At 36.6% G+C, this 21,590-nt stretch overlaps 2 protein-coding genes across 2 annotated transcripts; one reads left to right on the top strand and one right to left on the bottom strand.

The window, feature by feature from the left end:
- Nucleotides 1-510: 510 nt before the first annotated feature.
- LOC112048538 (NADPH oxidase activator-like) lies at nucleotides 511-3,696 on the top strand. Its single transcript, XM_024086107.2, has 3 exons — nucleotides 511-651; nucleotides 1,639-1,734; nucleotides 2,139-3,696. Exons 1-3 carry the CDS (start codon nucleotides 568-570, stop codon nucleotides 3,303-3,305), a joined length of 1,347 nt encoding a protein of 448 aa, XP_023941875.1. The 5' UTR covers nucleotides 511-567; the 3' UTR covers nucleotides 3,306-3,696.
- A 202-nt stretch (nucleotides 3,697-3,898) lies between these two features.
- LOC112048532 (centrosomal protein of 131 kDa) lies at nucleotides 3,899-21,581 on the bottom strand. Its single transcript, XM_024086084.2, has 16 exons — nucleotides 21,141-21,581; nucleotides 19,610-19,727; nucleotides 16,636-18,742; nucleotides 16,372-16,461; nucleotides 15,879-16,008; nucleotides 15,565-15,672; nucleotides 14,953-15,111; nucleotides 13,184-13,228; nucleotides 12,658-12,863; nucleotides 12,003-12,139; nucleotides 11,224-11,312; nucleotides 10,571-10,782; nucleotides 8,869-8,981; nucleotides 8,047-8,105; nucleotides 6,550-6,692; nucleotides 3,899-6,110 (listed from the first exon to the last, which is right to left on the bottom strand). Exons 1-16 carry the CDS (start codon nucleotides 21,270-21,272, stop codon nucleotides 5,975-5,977), a joined length of 3,984 nt encoding a protein of 1,327 aa, XP_023941852.1. The 5' UTR covers nucleotides 21,273-21,581; the 3' UTR covers nucleotides 3,899-5,974.
- Between the last annotated feature and the right edge of the window lie 9 nt (nucleotides 21,582-21,590).

Raw genomic sequence — 21,590 nt, 5'->3', positions numbered from 1 at the left:
TTTACTTGTAAATTTTAAGTTATCGTAATATTTTTGTTCAAAGAAAAACCAAGGAATAATTTTCATAAATAATATCTAATAGATACAAATTATTGTTTACCATAGTTTAAAAGAGAAATTAATTTTTTTATGACCGAATATTTATATGAAGCCCGCTTTTTACCTGTCTACACTGTTGTGTTCTGTTGTTTTTTACCAATGTACACTAATAAGGTGTTCAAATAAAATAAACTATTGTTCAACCCTTTTTTCGTTAAACAAGAATCGAACCTCAACCTACCGTATCCATCTAACATCCAGTCCCATGGCGCCATTCACAGCAGGTCCCCGCTTAGAGCGAGACGGAGAGAAAACAAAACATTCCGATACAGTTCCCACCGCATTCACCCCTGAGTAAGAAAGAGGCAGCTATATTCACACATGGCGTCTTAAAAACAGGATGAATAAACATGGTGGACAAATTTAAATATTGTTCCATTTGATCAAACGTCAGTTGATTGTGGAACGTAGTCCCGAGCGGACCTCCGGGATTAAGTGAAGTTTTAGCCAAAGGATTAAAGTGTAGCAATGCCGTGCAGTGAAGACGATGATTCTCAAAGTGGGTTCATGTCGGAACCCACTCATGCGATGTCCAAAGCTGAATTGCGGAAGGTGATTGTTGATTTAGTGAACTAAATAATGTTTTTCGAAATTAAACTGGTTTCATGAATGTGTAGGAAGGAAGGAAGATTATTTTCAGTGGTGTAACCATGAAATTCGATCTAGGAGTTTTCGTTAAATCTAATACAATGTGATTAATTTTGAAGATTTGAATCTCAAAATTAAAAAAAAAAATATTTAAAGTAGCCTTAGTCTATATGCACTTTTGAAACCTCACGTTTGTCGATTCGTCGAGATTCTACCACCGGTTCGGATGTCAGGATCAAATGTTACATCAGTATATTTTGCCTGGCTGTTTCTTACGACTTGAGACTTCATCCTCTCTGAATTTAGTTTTCTTAAAGCAATGCTTTTTTCATGCTTAGATCGGTAATTTGAAAAATTGAGCTCTATTTTATTTTTTCATGTCCTATAGGTTTTATTTTTAGTCTAATTAAAAAATGTTCATTTAAAGTTCTATATTCCATTTGTATTTACTCGTAATGTATGATTCGATTTGGATCGGGGTTTTTCTTACTTAGATGCATATTTATCAAAGAAGTTTCAAAATCCTAATTTAAATGTCATTCGTTTTTTCAAAAAAAAAAAAAAACAATTAAGATTGCCTGTCTATTTTACAAAATTTTTCGAAAATCATCAAAAATTAAGCGATTTAGGTGTGGAAGAACAAACAGACAAACAGACAAAGTTGTGCATAGTTTTTGGTGTCGATACAAGGTTTTAACAATCCAATGTTTTTAGATGTGTTGCATCCATAGATAAATCATAATTAACCAGAGATCAATTCAGAGAATCCTGTGAGAGAGGTTTAAAATTTAACCTACACATACTGAAAAATCAAAAAAAAATAATTGTGACCGGTCGTAAAATTGAGTTTCCTTTTCAAACAAATTTCCACACGTATGAAGTCCGTTAGTCGTACCTAATTATGATGTGTGTATGTGAATCTAAACTGAAGCATTTATTTTCCGTTTCCAGACAAACAAGCCGATTATGGAGAAAAAGCGGCGCGCGCGAATTAACCACTGTCTCAACGAATTGAAAGATTTACTCATGGACGCCACAGACAAAGACGTGAGTACAATATTTGAAACAACCATATTCCATAGTCAATCAGTATGATATGTATTATTTAGTAGTTGTTGTTGAATATAGTTACTTAGATACTTAATTTCTTAATTCTACAAAGGTAATATTTTTCTACACTGTCGTCCGCTTTAAAATAATATTTTTAATCTAAAACATCTGAATTAACGCCGACCCAAACGCTCCTGGCACTCGCAGTGACGTTCAAAAATTCATTTTATCGGATAGAAAATCATAGTAGTCCAGTTGTTGTTATAAATCTTTTTATACCATGAGTAGTTGGACCTTAAATATGAACTGTCAAGATTATTGATACAGAAACCGAAGTACTATGGTATCTTCATCGTGGAGCCTTTAAAAAAAATACTAAATATCACTTTCTTTACTTGCAGCCAGCGCGTCACTCGAAGCTAGAAAAGGCTGACATCCTGGAGCTGACCGTGAAACATCTGCAGACATTACAAAGACAACAGCTGGCGGCAGCCATCGCCGCCGACCCAGCTGTGTTGCACCGATTCAAATCTGGTTTCGGAGACTGCGCCGTCGAAGTCAAGAGATACCTATCGAGACTTGCCAGCGTACCCACCGGCTTAAGATACCGCCTGGGAAACCATTTGAACTCATGCATGTCTGGTATGGAACACTTGAATCAAGATTACACTCCATTAGTTCCAGACCCCCTACGCCTCGATGATGAAAGGCCGAGCGCTTTTCACTACGTAAAAGCAACGAGACCAACTAGTCCGCCCTTAAGTCCATTGTCCTGTGACTCAGCCTGTGATTCCTCAACTGAATTGGAAACTCCCCCTCGACCTGTACAGAAGTTCCCATTCCCGACACCGCCTAGCCGTTCCGCATCAGATCAAGACTCGAGCCCTGAACAGAGATCCACCGTATCCTCTACGACGATTTCTCCAGAAACATTAAAACAGGAGGCATTAAGAAACAAGAAATTCATGGAACCGTTGTCAATTGTAATAGACGTCGAGAATTACAAAATTGGAATTGACGCATCACCGAAAAGAGCGATAGATTATTCGATACGTCAAAAATTAAAACGCCATTCTGAAAGTGTAGGTCCGGTGCCAAAATTAATAAGACTTGATAAAGAACCGAGTCTTGCACAAAAATCTATAAGTCTAAATGTTGATAAACCTAGTTTAGGATCGAAATCTATTGGTGATTCTGAAAAACCATTAATCCCAATAAGAATATGTACGGATAAATCAGAAACAGGTTCAGACAAATCAGAAAGCCGGAGAATTTTGTCAGAAAAATTTTCAGCATTTCGAAAGTTGGATAGAACGCCGAGTTATCCAGAAAGGAAGTTAACTCTACCTGAAAGTATACCAGCGGCCAGTGAAAGACAATCGATAGTTAATTTAGACAAACCCTCAATAGTGCCAAGGACAGTGATAAGCCATACGGCGGAATCTCTGTCACATTCGAGTCAAATTCCTCGTACAGTTGAAGTATCTAAAGAGAAAGCAGAAGCAGACACAAGTTCAAAGTCGCCACAGCAAAGTACATCAAGTTCCGAAATGTGGAGACCTTGGTGAAATTTATTATTATTATTTGTACATGTCTTCCAGAATTTAACGGATGAATCCGTATAAATAAAATTGTGCCTTAAGATAAAGATGTTATATACGAGTAAAGTATTGAGTGATATTTCTTATGATTAGTATCGGTTTAAAGTCTATTTTTTAAAAGTTTTCATACTTTGTCATGAACATTGTAAATTGGACCATTACCATTATTATTGTATAGTATCAAGGATTTGTTAGTACTTTTAAGTACAGTTTTATTTTTTATACTGTTTTATATAACATAGACGTATTATAAATTAAAGAACGATAGCTTTAAGTAGGTATTTACCTGTGTGGTATACTAATTATATTCTTTTTATAAAAAAATATTAAATGGATCTCTACGTTTTATACTAAAACTTTATTTTATTTATTACTCTATCTTTACACTTCTTTTTAAAGTACTTATTTTATTATCTCCAGAGAGATATTTCCTCTAGGCCCAGAGTGCCCAGAGGAAAAGAGGGAACAAGATCAAGGTAAAGTAAAAGTAAATAAAATAATTGTAAATACAAAAATATGCAGCTGAAAAGAAACAGGGTTTTCTAACAAACTAGTCAAGATAAAACTTAATTCATTTAATCACACGTACATAATACTTAGTATTAATTCAAACACGAAATTATAATAGAAACATAATTTCAAAGTTGCACAAGCAAGTGTGAAGAGCACACTCAAATAAATTAAATAAACATACATCAGTAAGTACACATTAAATTATTCTAACAGGACGGATTACAAAGATTAACATAAATTCTAATAAAGAATAGTTGTTCAACTTGCCGTGACGGTGAGAAAGAGAAGAAGAAAAAAAGAGAAAGGCGGTGTGTTTTTAAATGTATTCATTGTAATATGTTTAAGTGTGTGTAAAGGTGCTGATAGACTTGAGCCTTCAATTGTAACAAGCTGGTGGGAGGCTTCGGCCGTACGATGTCAAGTAGAATCCGAAAGGGGTGTGGATTTTCATCCTTCTCCTAACAAGTTAGCCCGCTTCCATCTTAGATTGCATCATCACTTACCATCAGGTGAGATTGTAGTCAAGGGCTAACTTGTAAACAATAAAAAAAGCATTCATCGTTTTCAAATTTGTCGAACTGAATAACGTGCCGAGTATAGAGCCAAATATCACTACGAACATCTTGAGATTTCTAGCGAACGCTCGATAGAATGTTCTAGTAATTTTCTGTGATGTAACATTCGCACGAATGCTCGTTACAAGTGAATGCTCAAGTATATCAGCACCTTAATATAAAGTAACGTCAGCACAAAAGAAACGCATTCTTAAATTGTTCAGATATAAAAGTCAAAACCCGAATAATAACAAAACCAAATAACAGTTAGCAACCACTCCCAGAGAGATGATCATTCATAACCATGTTTCTGTTTTGCTAACGCTCCTACAGTTTCACGTAATAGGTCGCCTGTCTATACATATACATCTTACTGTTTCGAGGTCCTGTATTAACATTCAAGGTTACAAGTCGTGGGACCTGCTCGAGGTGTTTTTTTTTAAATTATTTACAAGTTAGCCCTCGACTACAATCTCACATGACGGTAAGTGATGATGCAATCTAAGATGGAAGCGACCTAACTTGTTAGGAGGAGGATGAAAATCCACACTCCTTTCGGTTTCTACACGACATCGTACCGGAATGCTAAATCGCTTGGCGGTACGTCTTTGTCGGTAGTGTTGTAACTAGCCACGGCCGAAGCCTCCCACCAGCCAGACATGGACCAATTAAGAAAACCTCAATAGGCCCAGCCGGGAATCGAACCCAGGACCTCCGTCTTGTAAATCCACCGCGCATACCACTGCGCCACGGAGGCCGTCAAATGGCCGCGTTTCCTCTACCACAAAATAATGGTACTTACTTACAATCACTGTGTGCTACCCGTCACGTTTTATTACCGCTACAACCAAAGACAAACCGTCTACAAAAAGTAGAATAAAAATATCTGACTGATATGACTACAAATAAAAATAGCTTGTACATTCTTTTGATTTAACTGATTTTCTGTGAAAATCAAATTGACTTCATTACACACTCTTTAAATTCTATATAGGGTCAATTATAAAGTACTTACGTCATATGTTAAGATAATGGACCCCTCACAAGGGGTGAGGCATACTAAATTCCCCCACACCTTATTACGATTTAAAATATTAAGTGTGTTTTAAAAATTCATACAAGTCTGATGTATGAATTGATTGGATGCAAAATCGAAAAATCAACATAGTAGACGCTGCTTATAAGAGAAATTTCTCCAACAGATATTCGACAATTTTTTACTTGCATAGATTGCGTGGCGTTGTGATAGCATTTTTTTAGGAGTTTACTCCTTGAGAATCGATTTTTAATATAAAGCCCCCCGTTATGAAAAAAATATGGACAGTGAAATTCGATGAACGAAAGACAGCGTTACGTTTTTTGTGCGCAACCTATTCTGCGCACCTTTCGCGCACGCCGCGGACTGCTGCTCCTCGATTGCGCACCTTTCACTTTTTAGGCGTAGTGTTGACACGCACATAGTGTATGCTGCGGGGCAACATACACCTATTTAGACAGTCGATCTGAAAGAGTAAACTCCACTCGTGCGTCGGTGCTGACACACACTTTTTTTATAAACAGGTGTAGATATTATTTAGATTTGAGGAAATCTTTTCGTTGCTGCTGCAATTTTTGCTCGAGTAGAGTGAGTTTCTCCTGGTATTTGGCTGTCTCTCTGGTTAAAGCTTGAATGGCGGAATCCTTGCGGGCCACCGCCACTTTGACCCTAAAATATTTTATTTATTTATTTAATTATTATTCTACAAAAAACACATTTAAATTAAGTCTAACCATAGTGCAACACAAACCACAGCTGGTTTTACTGTGCACTGGTTATTATTACATAATACAATATTAAAGAAAAAATACTTTTGTAGCGACGTTTAGCAAAAAATCGCTAAACGGCGCTACTTAAGTTCTTAAAAGCTAAAGTTAAAACTACAGAAATCTAATAGTAACTACTACTTATATTAGATAGGCAATAATTGGGAAAACACTGGCCACTAAGATACGGGATAACCTAGTCTAAGGGCCAGAATAACACAATTTAACTGGCCGTAAGACGCGTTTTTAGTTCGGACCCTGCGAAATCGTATTAAACGGGTCCTACTGTATTATGACTTATCGGATCCGCAAGTTTTGAAATGGACTTCACTAGTACTTACTTTGCATAGAGCTGATGCATTTGTTCCTCGTGCGTCTTCTTCATATCCTCAATCTCCTTCTGCAGCGCGTCCACCCTCCCTCGCCATGCAGCTTCGCAGCTCGCTCGCACTTCCTCCGCGCGAGACTCCAGCTGATTGTTTTTCTGATTGACAATAATCATCATTAGCAATCTATATTGGGCTCACTGATGAGCACGAGTCTTCTCTCAGAATGAGAGGGGGTAGGCATTAGTCCACCACGCTGACTCAATACGGATTGGCAGAATCCACACACGTAGAGAAAATTCTCATAATGAAAGTCTTATGCAAGTTTCCTAGTGATGTTTTCCTTGGTAAAATGCACATAACTGAAAGGTTGAAGGTGCATACCTCGGACCGGATTCGAACCTACGCCCTCCGAATCAAAGGCAGAGATCATATCCACTGGGCTACCAGGTATCTAGTTATTTGTTAAGGCGATATTATTCAACCAAACTGAAACAATTCCATTGAATTCAACATTGCACATTGCAAGTCCAATAAGATGTATATAGGACGTGCAATATTTAATGTTCAATAACTATAAAGTACAGTCCTTTTCATGAAAGAAGTCACGCGGCTAAAACCTGAACTAAAATTGACGGCGCATTACACAAATGACAATCATTGCCATTGACACTAAAAAGACCGGCATTTTCATTTACCTAAAAAGACCTACATCATTTTGACGCAACTGTCATCGTCAACATATTAAATGGACGTCCCCCGCGTCTCATAAAAAGAACTTTAACGCTAAAGTGAATATTCAATGTCAATATAACTTTTGACATTGAAAGAAAGAAAGAAAGAAAAAAAGAAAGAAAAAACGTTTATTTTAAAATTGTGCCACACCACAATGCCGAAGCACCGATGCAGCGTCCGATGCCTCAACCACCTGAGCAAGGCAAGACCAAAACTTAAGTAGTAAAAGCATCAAACACCACACTGTCATGTTTGGCACAACCTTGAAAAAGGTATCAGCTTAGCATTTTGCTGCATAATCCAACCAATTGCTGGAGCATACAGCACTGATTTTCAGCTGATATCCTCATCCACATGACATTGAATATTCACTTTAGCGCGATATCGCTACGGTAGTCTGTGTAACTCTAACATCAACTCGTACGTGTAAGAATTTTGTTATTCTGTGACTACTTAATAAATCAGTTAGGGGAAACCCGGGATATGTGGACACCCTGGGCAATATAAAGCAAGCGAGTCGCTAAGGCCAGGGCACAAAGAACGATGAATCGATGGACGTTGGGATCCCAAGGTGCAGGAATGGCGACCCTGCACCAGAAAGCGCAGTATTGGTCGACCCCCCACTAGATGAACCGAGAACATCAAGCGGGTTGCAGAGAGCTGCTGGTGGCACATATTGTTTGGAAATCCATGCTGTTAATGATGATGATGATGATGACAATATTAGTTTATATTGAACTAGCAAAGTGACCTTCAATTACTTGTGGTTCAACTCACCTCGACGAGAACTCTGTTTCTGGTTTCAAGTTGACTTATCGTCACTTCAAGTTCCGCACCTGGTAATAATATAAAAAAGTTTTGAATGCATTTTTACGTCGTAAGGGCCTTAAGTGCGTTATTCTATTATTATACAGGATGTTACGGAGAATTTCCCATAAGTTTTTTTTTTTTATTGGGGTTAACAAACGGAATTACGACTAAGTACTATTACACAAGAATATTTAGCTAAGTGTTTTAGTTCTTCGCATCCAACACCTTTAACCACAAATTATCAGCAAGGTATTGACAAATCCACTTATAGGAGCCGAACTGCTCTAATTTTTTTTAACTAAAAAAAACTTTTTATGTTTTAATTTTTCAAACAAAGTTATTCAAATAATACCGACTATCCATGTACGAGTAACACACGCCTTTATCTATCCTTGCATTTTAAAATACGTGATCGTAGTGTTAAATAGTCCACCACGCTGGCCCATTGCGGATTGGCAGACTAAACAGATGCAGAGAATTAAGAAAATTCTTTGGTATGCAGGTTTCTTCAAGATGATTTCCCTCACCGTTTGGGACATGCACCTCCAACTTTGCAGTTGTGTGCATTTAGGGAATTAAATATGACGTGACACAAACGGTGAATGAAAACATCGTGAGGAAACCTTCATAACAGAGAATATTCTTAATTCTCTGCGTGCCTGAAGTCTGCCAATCCGCAGTGGGCCAGCGTGGTGGACTGTTTGCCTAACCCCTCTCATTCTGAGAGGAGACTCGAGCTCAGCAGTGAGCCGAATATGGGTTGATAATGATGATTAAAGGTCAACTCACACCTATCTTCAGTCTGTCGAATCCGCGCCTGCGCGTCTTGGTATCGCTTCAGCGTCGCGCGCTCAGTCTCGGCGAGCTCTTTTAACTCAGCCTCGTATTGTTCCTTGTTTCTCCTAAAAATTTATTAAATACCAACGGCTATAAAAGAATTGAAAATAAAAACAACAACTTCTAGCCATAAGTGTAAAAAAGCTATTAGAAAACGGTCGGGACCCTTAAATTTCTTTTTTTTATTCTCTATTAAAATAATAGAGACTTTGTAATAGAGACTTTGTAATAATAGAGACTTTGTAATAAATAAAAAAAATTAAAAATCCCATTATGAAAAGGAAATAATAAAAGAAAACAAATTCTATGTTTTCTTTTTATTAATCAACTTGTAAAATGAAGGACAACCACTACGGCCTATGGCTATGCCATTAACCCCATAAAGGAAAATCAAAATTCTTGAAATGTTTTAGGACTTAGCAGTGGGTGTGGGTCGACACTTGGTCAGCATAAATTAAAACATGAATTATTTCTATTTCACAAAACAGCAGCACACACATACCAATTTTTACAAAATGTGTAACTTGAAATTAAAGGATTTTCCATACAATGTTTCAACTCCTGTTTCATTTCCTTCAGATTAAATTTTCGAGACAAAAAGTATCCTATAACCTTCTCCGTATTATGGTCACAAATTTCTTCATTTGAATTCATTCAGTAGTCTTAGCGTGACGCCCGGTCCACGAAAATACGGACAGTCAGGCAGTATCGATTATACGTAATATAATGCCCTCCGACATTTTTTTTAAATACCTTCAATGTACAGAATTGGACTGCTTTATGAGTCGCGAAGCTGATGTGGCAATGGGCGGGGCACATAGTTCAAAGAGCCGATGGACGTTGGGGTCCCAAGGTGTTGGAATGACGACCCCGCACGCAGAGAGAAAACCGGTTGGTCGACCTCCACCGACCACCCAGATGGACTGAAGTCAAGCGAGTCGCAGGGATTCGCTGGATGCAGGTATCAGGCCAGGTAGGCTATACAGGTAGGCTCAGTATCGTGATGTTTGGAAGTCCCTACGAAAGGCCTATGTCCTGCATTGGACGTCCGTCGGCTGATATGATGATGATGACAGTTTTATTATAATAGTAGAGGAGCCGAAGAGGGGATTTTTGCAGTTACTCGAGCATAAGGGAGCATACCTTGCACGTTGTTGATTACCTCCACCAAGTTAATATTGATGGGTACGTTTAGCGCAACCAAAAAAAAGCAACTTCAGAAATAATCAACCAGCACGTCAGATAAAGATAAGGTTGGTTGGTGAGTTGATAGCTAAACAGTGTGCATTTCAAAAATTGACGATTTGAGTGGAACGTAATGGAATGGAGGGTTCCAAAATTACAAAATAAAACCCTTATATTTCTGTTATCGAACCACAAGTGACGTTAATTTTTTACTAATTTTGAACGAACTATTCTCATGAATAATCGATTATGTTTTCAGTAAGCCGAAGTAATAAAAATTGTTTTTAAAGTCTGTAGTTTTTTTCCCCACCGCTGAAAGCGAAAAAGGTATATAAAAAAGTTATAAAGGTAGTTATTATTTCTATCATCTAATCTACCAAATCTAATCGATTCCAATGACGCTTTAGTAACTGCAAATTTAGCATCCCGGGCTCCCCTACTATAAGTATAGATTTTATCCGTTTCTTACCTTAACGCTTCTTGCAGTTCTTTTCTTCCGGCCTGAGCTTCAGCTTCCATGCTCTCGATAGCTTTCTCGATCTCTCGGTCTCTCTCCAACTTGTGCTGCGCGGCTATCTCCGTCACTTTCTTTTTTAACAGTAATTGTTGATCGGCTTCGTAATCTTTCTTGTATTGTTCGAATTCCTGTACTAATTCTTCTTGTTTCAGTTTTAATTGTTGCTGAAAAAATTACCAAAATGTTGAAAAATGTTTACCGCTAATATATAAATAATAAAAATAATGTTAATAAAAATTACGTGTCACTTTGTTTGTCCGCGATAAACTCCAAAACTACTTAACCAATTTCAACCAAATTTTCACACCGTGTCAGTTTGATTCAACTTAAATATATTGATTGGTTGGTTGATTGATTGATTGATTGATTGAAACATAGGGTAGGGTAGGAGGAAGGTAGGGTAGGGGTAGAGAAGACGTAAGTACATATCCTGCTTTTGAATTATTCCAAATGAAAGTTTTTAATCTTTTAACTTCAATATAAGTCAAAGCGAAGCTTGACCGAGTCCACTAGAACATATATTTTGTAGTTTTCTAAAGATTATCTTGCGTAGTAGTTGCGTTATTACTCAAAATGAACTATTTTTAAGGGAGACGATTACTTACTTCTAATTTTTCCTTCTCTTCCGTAACCTCTTTTTCTATTTGTCGTCTCTTTTCATCTAACAGTTTCTCTTGTTCGCTTTTATACTTTTCTGTAAATGTGAAAAGTTATATCGTAAAATTAACTAGTTTAATGTTCCTGAATTATATCTTAAATCTTAACATGGGTTGACTGCTCTTCGTTCGATAAACCATCAGAGCAAATCCAAAAATCCTGTTTTGTTAAGACTACTATTAGGATTTTTATACTTTGCGTACAGAATATGGGCAACTCTCACCGAAATCGCTTATCGGGACGCAGAGCTGACGTTGCAGGCATGGGTGGGCTGACATATAACTGAACAGAGTCGTCACTCAATATAAAAATTTCGTTAGCAATATTTGTAGACACAGACCTCTCAAAGGGCTCGACTTATTTATTAATTTTTCTTTGGTAGTTAGGTTAGGTAGGTAGAAAAGGTCTTAATATATTTTTCAAAATATTTATTACTTATAGTTTTTTCTTTATTATAAGTTGTAATTGTTATTATTTGACATTTTAAATGATATTTAAAATTACTAGTATTTCGGTGTTCTTGATAAAATTTCAAATCCAGGTAGCCCAGTATCCTAGAGTGGGCACTGGAATATTCTTGCCCGCTATATACGCCTACGGGCTCAGGATCGTAATTTGAAGTCCCTACAAAAGGCCCATGTTCTGCAGTGGATGTCCATCGGCTGATGATGATAGCCCAATTCAGGATTCGAACTCAGGATCTCGTGATTCGAAACTTCTTACTCACCAAAGTCCAACTTTAGCAATTTCTCTCTGTCAGCGAGTTCTGCAGCGACGCGGTCGTTCTCTGCACGCATGTCTGCCACCAGCCGCGTGCGCTGCTCCTGGTACGTTATTTCCAATTCCAGGATCTGTTTCTCCATTCTGGAATGGAGAGATAAAATATGGATTTGTTCATTACTAACGATTACGTAATTTTATTGATGACTAGTCTCATTCAAATATAAACCGTAAATCTTACATGTTAAAGTTTAATTAGGAAATTAGAAAAAAATAATTTATCGTGTAATTTAAGTCCCACTGGAGTGTGGCCATAATATTGAAACAGGACAAACCATCCCAACGTTTGAATGGATGAATTGTACCAAGTTTCGTTAAAATCTGTCGAGTATTGTTTCTATAACGAACATACAGACAGACAGACAAAAATTTTACTGACTGCATTTTTGGCATCAGTATCTATCACTAATCACCCCCTGATAGTTATTTTGGAAAAATATTTCATGTACAGAATTGACCTCTCTACAGATTTATTATAAGTATAGATGAACTAACTTCATAATATAACTGAGGTTATCATTTATGAAATAAAAAACGTTTATAAATCTATCATTATTTTCTTGGCTCTGTTCTATCAGTTTATATCCATTTCGATCATTTACCTGGAGCTAGCTAGCTGCCTCTCCTTCAAAAGAGCATCCTCTTTCTCCTGTTCCAAGTTCCTCCTCAGTTCCTCTAGCTCCACCGCGTGCTTGGCGGTGAGGCGCCCAGTTTGTTCCACATGGTGCATCTTGAGATCAGTTATTTCCTTCTGTTGTCGTTCTGCCATCTCGCGCAGTTCGCCTTCTAAACCTTTCACTGTTAGCTCCTAAAATTAAATCATCATCATCATTATCAAACCATATTCACTGCTGAGCTCGAGTCTCCTCTCACAATGAGCGGGGTTAGGCCAATAGTCCACCACACTGGCCCACTGAGGATTGGCAGACTTCACACACGCAGAGAATTGAGAAATTCTCTGGTATACAGGTTTCCTCACGATGTTTTTCCTTCACTGTTTGAGACACGTGATATTTAATTTCCTATAATGCACATAACTAAAAAGTTGGAGGTACATGCCCCGGACCGGATACGAACCCACACCCTCCGGAATCGGAGGCAGTTAAATTACATAATCTTAAAATATACCTTTATTTTCTCTGCCTTTTGTCGCACCCATCTTTGTCTGGCTACCTGAAAGGAAATAAGGATTGTTCTTAAATTACAAATAGCGTGCATGTATTTCTAAAAAGACCTTTTACGCAATACATAACACAAGGCCGATGAGAATAATTATAGCTTGGCAAATTCGTTGATGACACTCCCATGACGGGACGGGCGACGAGGGGAAAGGACTGCGCGGGTGGGAAGTCGTGCGAGCGGGGCATCGCTATCTCCTCCCGGCCCGAGCGGACCATCGGAAGTGTTAGGAACGAATTTGCCAAGCTATACAAGGTATACGTCAATGTGTCGACGCAGCGAGCGGTTGAGTGAGTTTGCCACCACCAGTTGTTGTCTAGTTACCTATTTGGGAAATCTATACGTAACGCTAATTAAGATTATCCATCTATTTTATTTTATAATAGAATATTTGCGATATCTTTTAAATATGATAAATATTCCCATTCCCCTCCAACTAGTCGGGAAAGATTGTGTAAGAGCTATTGAGGCTTAATTAAGAGCGCGCAGCGCGTCGGTACGATATGGATAAAAGTCGAAGCGCAAACGAGACGCCGAATTATGACTTTCACGTGAGTGAAAAGCAAGGAGCGATTGACGCGCGACGCAAATTTTATGACGTGAGCGCCAAAACCATTTTTACCTAAATGCAAGTAAATTAAACAACATAACTAAAAACAAAATGGCCATATTCAAGATATATACCTAATTTTCTATACAAAACAAAAATTTAAGAAAATAAGTTTGCTTTTCCTGAGATTGAAAGCAAAATGTGAGCGAAACATGTATTTTTTAAAAAATAAACTATCGAGAAAAGTTTTACAAGTTATGTATTTTGTATAGTCATAACGAAGGTAACACTTTGAAATATCATTTACCCAAATGTCAGGCTCCTAACTTTTCCAGAATCTGAAATCCAGAACCATTTGTAACCACCAAATTACATATTGCACACTCTTAATTAATCTTAGTAATAACATTATTATACATTTACTCATCCCACTAAGGTGGAGCCGGCATAATAATGTGAATATCTTCGTGGCGAAATAATTTTTTGGCGATCAGAAAAATCGTGTGTGTTAGATTACTTGTTTCATGACTCACTATAATAAATCCCTTACAAACGGAGCGTTTGACGAAAATATTAGCTACCAATTAGTTCAAGTGTATTAGTGACGTCACAAAATGGACAGCGTTTTGACGTTTGAAAAATTTTAACAAATACGTGGTTATTAAATTAAGTTTTATATGAAATCCTTATCTATTATGAATTGATATCGATATAATATTTTGGACTCTCATTCCATGCACCTACTACACTAAATTAATCTTGTTTATATTAAATTTGATATGAGTCAACTACCCTATTGGCGAAGAGAACGTCCAAAATATCGTCATGTGGAACGGCTGCAGGTGTATTTTGGATTGTATTTTGGTTCCCCTTAGCTAACAGCATAGTCGTTGGGAAGACGACATTAAAAAGATAGCAGGAATAACTTGGACGCGGAAAGCACAGGACAGATCTTTGTGGAGAATACTTGGGGATGCTGAAAAGCTAGACAATCCAAAAACCGGTGTCAAAAAAAATTGCATTAATTTACATAAACCTGTTTATATATTTTACGTGTCAGATTAAGATGAAATGTAAATTGTAGGATTGTTAATAAAGGCTTTATTATTATCTAATAGGTCCGCTGATGTTATCATGGACCGCTATGGACGCTGTCGGTGTTACGTACCTGTTGCGCGGCGGCCATCTTGTCGTGCTGGTTCCGCAGCTCCAGCTTGTAGCGCTCCTCCAGCGCCTGCGCGGACCGCTTCCAGCGCTCCTCCAGCGAGCGCCTCTCGTCCACCAGCTGCTCTATACGGTGATTCAGCGTTTTCTTGTCGTTTATGAGCTGTGAAAATTGGCACAATCTAGGTAACCCTTCCCTGACAGCAGCCCAAGCCGAGCTCAAAGACTTACATTGGACCTTTGAGACGGCCTCCGTGGCGCAGTGGTATGCGCGGTGGATTTACAAGACGGAGGTCCTGGGTTCGATCCCCGACTGGGCCGATTGAGGTTTTCTTAATTGGTTCAGGTCTGGCTGGTGGGAGGCTTCGGCCGTGGCTAGCCCACCGGCACGTGACCACCCTACCGGCAAAGACACTTCATAATCACTTACCATCAGGTAAGATTGTAGTCAACCGATCTTTTTTTCTGCCTTCGAGATCAAACAGCTGCCCGATGATGATGATGATGATGATTTTGAGCATACAACCCATTTCGTCAGCGCGGAACTTTGTAAATAAATAATTAAATATTCGCTAAAGACTTAGTTGATTTATTACGTAAGCATAAATTCTCAAACCTGATCAATGAAGTTTTGATGTCTCTTGATAGTTTCTTCACATTCTTGCTTCATTTTAACAATGTTTCTATTGGACTGTTTCTCCAGGTTGCTTACTTTTGATATCATCTGAAAAATTTATACAGACTTTGATTAATTTTAATAAACAGTATCCATTTTTTTAAATCAATCGAACCTAGGACCTCTTTCTTGAGAACATCAGTACTATCAACTTCGCTAGAGGTCTTAAAAAATAATATATATATATCCACTGGGCTATCACGGCATGACATATCAGATGTAATAAATATTGATTAATATCCGATTCCGAATACCTGCTCTTTATGATTAGCTAGACTCTCTTGAAGCAACGCGATACAACACGACCTTTCCTCCAGCTGAAGGGAAGCTGTAACGAGTCTTTGAGCCAACTCTGTCTGCGGCAGTTTGAGAAGTGCTTCCAATCTGAAAGTAGGGATGATGACTGATTTCTAAATTGTATATAAATTATGAGTGCTAATAGTAAAGCAATTTTGTAAAAGTAACAGGGTATCTGCGATCATTACTTTCGGAGCTACATGGATTTAAAGGGTCAGATTTGCGGCGCAGACGCGGATCCCTGAAAAACAAAATGGTACGAAAAAAATGGCGCATTTAATGTAAGAAAGCTGAAACTGTATGAATTTTCATCTAATTACGATTTAATATAAATAAAAGATTTTTAATAGATTTTGAAATTGTATGATCTTATTAATTTTGCAAATATCCAGTCAATATTTGATAAATAATTATTAATTATGAAAATATATTGTTAAATATTGTACTCACTTAGGTATAGATTGAGGAGTAGTGTTCGTGACGACAGAGAGCGCATCATTCGCGCTTTGTTCAACTTTTTCCAAGAATTCGAAAATTTCCCTGAAATAAACAAGTAAAAATTAAAAAATTTGAAAAATACAGAGAGTCAATAGTTTAGATATAGATAGAGAGTACTTTTCTGACTGAAAACATGCTGATATCTTCGGATTGATTCATCCAATTATTATATTTTATTGTAAATAGCTATTGTTAGGAACAAACAGGGCTGCTTACATGAAGTTATCTTTAGGAGTTGGACATCTTTCTTCCTCCTGAACTTCAGCCGAATCGCCTTCGTTCACGTCACTTATAGATGTAACAGGATTTTCACCATAACTTTCTATTTCTTTTAGCATTGAATAAATATCTAATACTGTAGACTTTGAGTTTAAGTCTTTAGTCTGTTTTGGAGTTTCAATAGGTATTGAAGGACTTTGGGATTCAACTGTTTCCTTAATTTCTTCTATGGTAGGGCTGTTTACATTGACTGCATCTTCCTTGATAGATTTTGGTATTTCAGTAGCTGTTTCAAAGTTATCTATATCAAGAACTCTGGGCGATGGGGCCGAAAGTGACATCCACGAATCAATATCTTTATCATTTTGCACGCTATCTATTCTAGCGCTTGTAGAAGTTCGCATTGTAACGGAATTATTTTGATTTCTCAGTGGGGTATTATTTTTTTCGATGTTATTTTTGGTGTTTTTATTGTTCCAAAACTGTTTATAACCCGCATTCTCTTCAACTTTTGAATGAATGTTGTTTAATTTTTTTTCGTATTTCTTTAACATTTTGCCTTCTTTGGTATAATCACCTTTTATTTTGAGATAGTTCTGAATTAGTTCTTTTGTAGTTACTTTTGAAATGTTATCGCGCTTAACGTCTAAAGAATTTTTATCGCTTACAGGATCACTGAGTGTTAAACTTTTTTGAGAAATTTCACTAGGATCTCTGAATTCATCTGATGTTTTATTAGAATTATTTTCAAACAATTCGTCAATATTGAGCGGTGTTGGCGAAATAGCATCAGTTTTTATATCTTTTAAAGTCAATTCGTGGAGATTGTTTATAGCCTCTAATTCTTTTCTATAATCCTCAATAACTTTAGATGTGTAAGCTTTTGTAGTACTGTTTAAAAGATATGTAGGGTATTTTAAGTTATCGTTTTCAGGCTGGTTAGTTTCACTTACAATTTCGCTAGTTCCAGGAATGCTAACATTACTTTTGGATGGAGTGTTTTGTGGTGGCATAGGTAGGTGGCCTTCTTTCTTTAAAAAGAAATCTTTATAAAGCAACCTGCTGTGATTGTATGGCTCTACCCATTTCTTATCAGTTTGAGAACTTGCGTAATCTTTTTCGTTAACAATTTCTAAGCTTTTTGGCTGATCATGCATGTTAAAATTAATTTCCTCTTTAAATGAAGTTGTAGGAAGCGAATAATTAGTAGTTATGATTTTTTCCTCTTTCGTACAACTATCTGGGTACCCAGAATCTTTGGATGAAGCATCTGTGTGAATAATAGTACTTGACATTGTAGTTTTATATGGATCAGTGTTTCCGTGAATGTTGTTGTAAAAGTTGCTATAATTCTTAGTATCATTTATAAAAAAGTTCGACTGTTTTTTGCAATTATCAATTTTGTCATCTTCCTCGTAGTTTAAAACATCCAAGTTCTCGTTGCTAACTAGTTGGTCTTCATTAATATAATTGTTTGGTGACAGACTAACAGTGTTATTTTGAGAGGGAATACTGTCAAGATCTTGTATTGATTCCTCTTCTACTAGGGAAAGTTGTTGTTTTGTTAGATATGAATGACGAGAATATGCATCCATCGATTTTTTGGCATCATTGATAGGTTGAGCAAAGGAAACTCTTCCTGCTACATCTTCATTTTTAATGTCACCGTTAAGGGAAAGGAAGTAAGATTCATAAGATGTACTAGCTTTGAATTGAGGTGATGCACTTCTTAGCTGAAATAAGTCTTTATTTCGAATAGGTGATATTGGCCTTTGAGATTTTTCTTTTATAGTTACCTCGACGCCATAATTATTATTTCTTCCGTTAATTCCTGTCTCATTTGTAGAACTCTCCATAGCTTTTCGGCCTTTTTTGGCAATATTTCTGTACTTTAAGAAGTTTTTAGTATTGATATTCCTATTCTTAATACCTGATTGTGCCTTAGCTTTTATTTTAGTACCTAGACTAATAAAAGTGTCTTCTGAGCCATAATCAGAAGCATTGCTACTTATAGCTGCATTACTAACTGCTGTGTCAATATGGACCTTTGAATTTGAGAGAAGCTCTTCCGTCGGTGGGAGAACTTTTATGGTCAGAGGAGAGTCTGAAATAGTCAAATTGGTTTATTATTATTTTTACTCTAGCAAACACATGCAAAAATTTTTTAATTACCTAAACCTATAAGAACATCTAAAATATTACAAGAATTTTTAAAGCTACATAATATTCCCATAAAACTGAAAATCGGTAAAATCGTTTCAGACATAATTATAAATTAAATATAAAAGTCCTCATCCGGTACCAGGAAAAAAATTAACTCAAGGTCAAAATTTAAACATTTTTTTTCATCATTTACTGAGTAAATAATGACAATATTTTAATCACACACTGATAATTAAAAAGAGTAAATACTCCTGAGTTTCTTTTTAGGTTTTACTTGAGGTTTTGTATTCCATACTGACGACAGAATCACTTCAAACTACCTAATCCACAGTTGACAAGTTAAGGAACTGATATCCTTGGTTCACTGCCCATAATATAAGCTCACGAGTCACACTTTGTCGTCGTCGTCGTCATCAACCCATATTCGGCTCACTGCTGAGCTCGAGTCTCCTCTCAGAATGAGAGGCATTAGGCCTTAGTCCACCACGCTGGCCCAATGCGGATTGGCAGACTTCACACACGCAGAGAATTAAGAAAATTCTCTGGTATGCAGGTTTCCTCACGATATTTTCCTTCACCGCACACGTAAAATGCACACAACTGAAAAGTTGGAGGTGCCTGCCCCGAACCAGATTCGAACCCCCACCCTCCGGAATCGGAGGCAGAGGTCATATACACTGGGCTATAACAGCTCTTGTAGGAAAGGAAAAAAATAAGTGTTGTAACATCTTTTTGGCCTAATCAGGATTTGGGTTGGACTTGAGACTTCATGATCTAAACTTTCAAGAAGACAAGTAGGTATACTTACTGTTATAAGACTGCAGCAATTCAGCACTGAAGGATTTTAAGAATGACCTCGTAGATGGAGCTCTATCTTTTGTATCTGCTGAAAAAGGCCTCTTAAATCTTTCCAGGTTATCCTTTTCCTATAAAAACACAAATAATAAGCTTAAAATTATTAAAACACTTCTATGCAGTTGTTTTTTAGTTGAGAGGACTTGGATTGTTAGTTCAAGAAAATTTTGAAAACAGTTTGGTCAGATCTGGTCACATGGTGGGATAGCAGTGGCCAGTAGAGTATATGATCTGGATAAATTGTAGCCATTCCTTTAATAGTTATTGAAACCTTAATAATTAAAAAAAAAGTGGTTGTAAACCAAGCCCTTCCAAAACCAAAATTCAATATTCATTGAAATAAATGAATATTGAATTTTGATGATTAAAATAGTCTATCTTTGTCATTGAATGAGATTATAGTAAAAAACATACATACAGCCAAACGTAGAACCTCCTCGTTTTTGGAAGTCGGTTAAAAATTAACTACTAACTAATAACTTGCTATATACATCCACTAGGTATTTATTTTGTTTGTCACTTATGAAGTCTCGAAAAAAAGAACATTTGCCTTTATCTTCATTCCTAACTCTATGGACACAGAACGGTCGGTCGACCAATCAGGAGCAAGTTCAAACAGTTGACGTTTTAAGACTGCAATTTAACGGTTTCACTTCTAATATACCTAAAAATAGCACATTACATTGTAATCTGTATTTTCAGTTTACAAAATGACAGTGAGATTATAAACTAACATATTTTACAATCTAACAGTGACATAAATATTACCATTACCTATTTCCTCCAACTAGTCATAAAAAACTGTATTAGATGTGGTTATGGTACAGAGATGTAATACTATGGATATGTCACTAGCAGGTCAAAACTGAAGCTAACATTAAATCACATAATAAACAACAAAAGTTATTTAACAAAATACCTAAATAATCTATACAATGTTGAGTTGTATGTTCAGGAAGTGTAAAAACTATAATATATTATACAATTAAACACAAAATTGCCAGTGCTGTAGCTAAATTTGGATCACTCATTGTGGTGATTTTGTAAATACTTAACATATCTATAGTATAAAATATTGTTGGTATGATATGACAAAATGGACTGTTGTCCAATCATATCCATTCCCAACACTCCTAATACTTCTTGCTAAAGCAACAGGGATTTAAACCATGAACCTGAGTGATGAGTCCAGTCTGTACCATTAATATTTATCTGTTCAACAAACACTACCATAAAATCTTAAATTAATTACTACTTATAGCATTACCACTTATGTTTGTTTAAAATGAATTATTTGATCTAATAATAATACATCTCTATCTCATTTTAAGTTCATTGGTAATCATAGATAGGTAGGTATTGAAGGTATCTAAGCAATATACCTTAATACCTGCATTGTGAACTATCAAGCAACTAAAGAGAATGATAATATTCCATCAACCTTTCCAAAGATTAGAAGAAGAAATCAAAATAATTAAACATACCAGCGCACAGGAATTTTGCAGCGCTGACCGCGGTCTGTTTTTGATGTTTTTCTTTTCTTCTCTTTTCTTGCTTCTGTAGGTTAAATTCACCGGCGAGCCGAGCAATCGCAGGTTATTGCTTTCCTTCGACATTCCTGCTACGGCATTGGCTAATAATCCATAAAATTAGCAATAGCGATGACATTGTTTTACATTTTATTTAGTTTGTTGACTAACTTAGTCACGTTGCTATGCAACGGGTGACAGCACTGAGCACTGACAGCTTTCAAAAAACGCTTTGTTAAATTCTAAGGAACAAACCGTGATATTTTATTATTTTGCTAATTTTTTAATAAAAGTGTCAGTTTCATATCAAATGAATGTGAATATAAAGTACATTTTATGAATAAATTGTAAGACAAACAAAAATAAAAGTGTGATATTGTTATAGTTTGCTTACATAAAGGTCAA

This window comes from Bicyclus anynana, chromosome 14, assembly GCF_947172395.1.
Source record: "Bicyclus anynana chromosome 14, ilBicAnyn1.1, whole genome shotgun sequence".
Taxonomy (NCBI): domain Eukaryota; kingdom Metazoa; phylum Arthropoda; class Insecta; order Lepidoptera; family Nymphalidae; genus Bicyclus; species Bicyclus anynana.
Note: the sequence above shows the minus strand (reverse complement) of the source record. Positions and strands in the feature narration are given on the sequence as shown.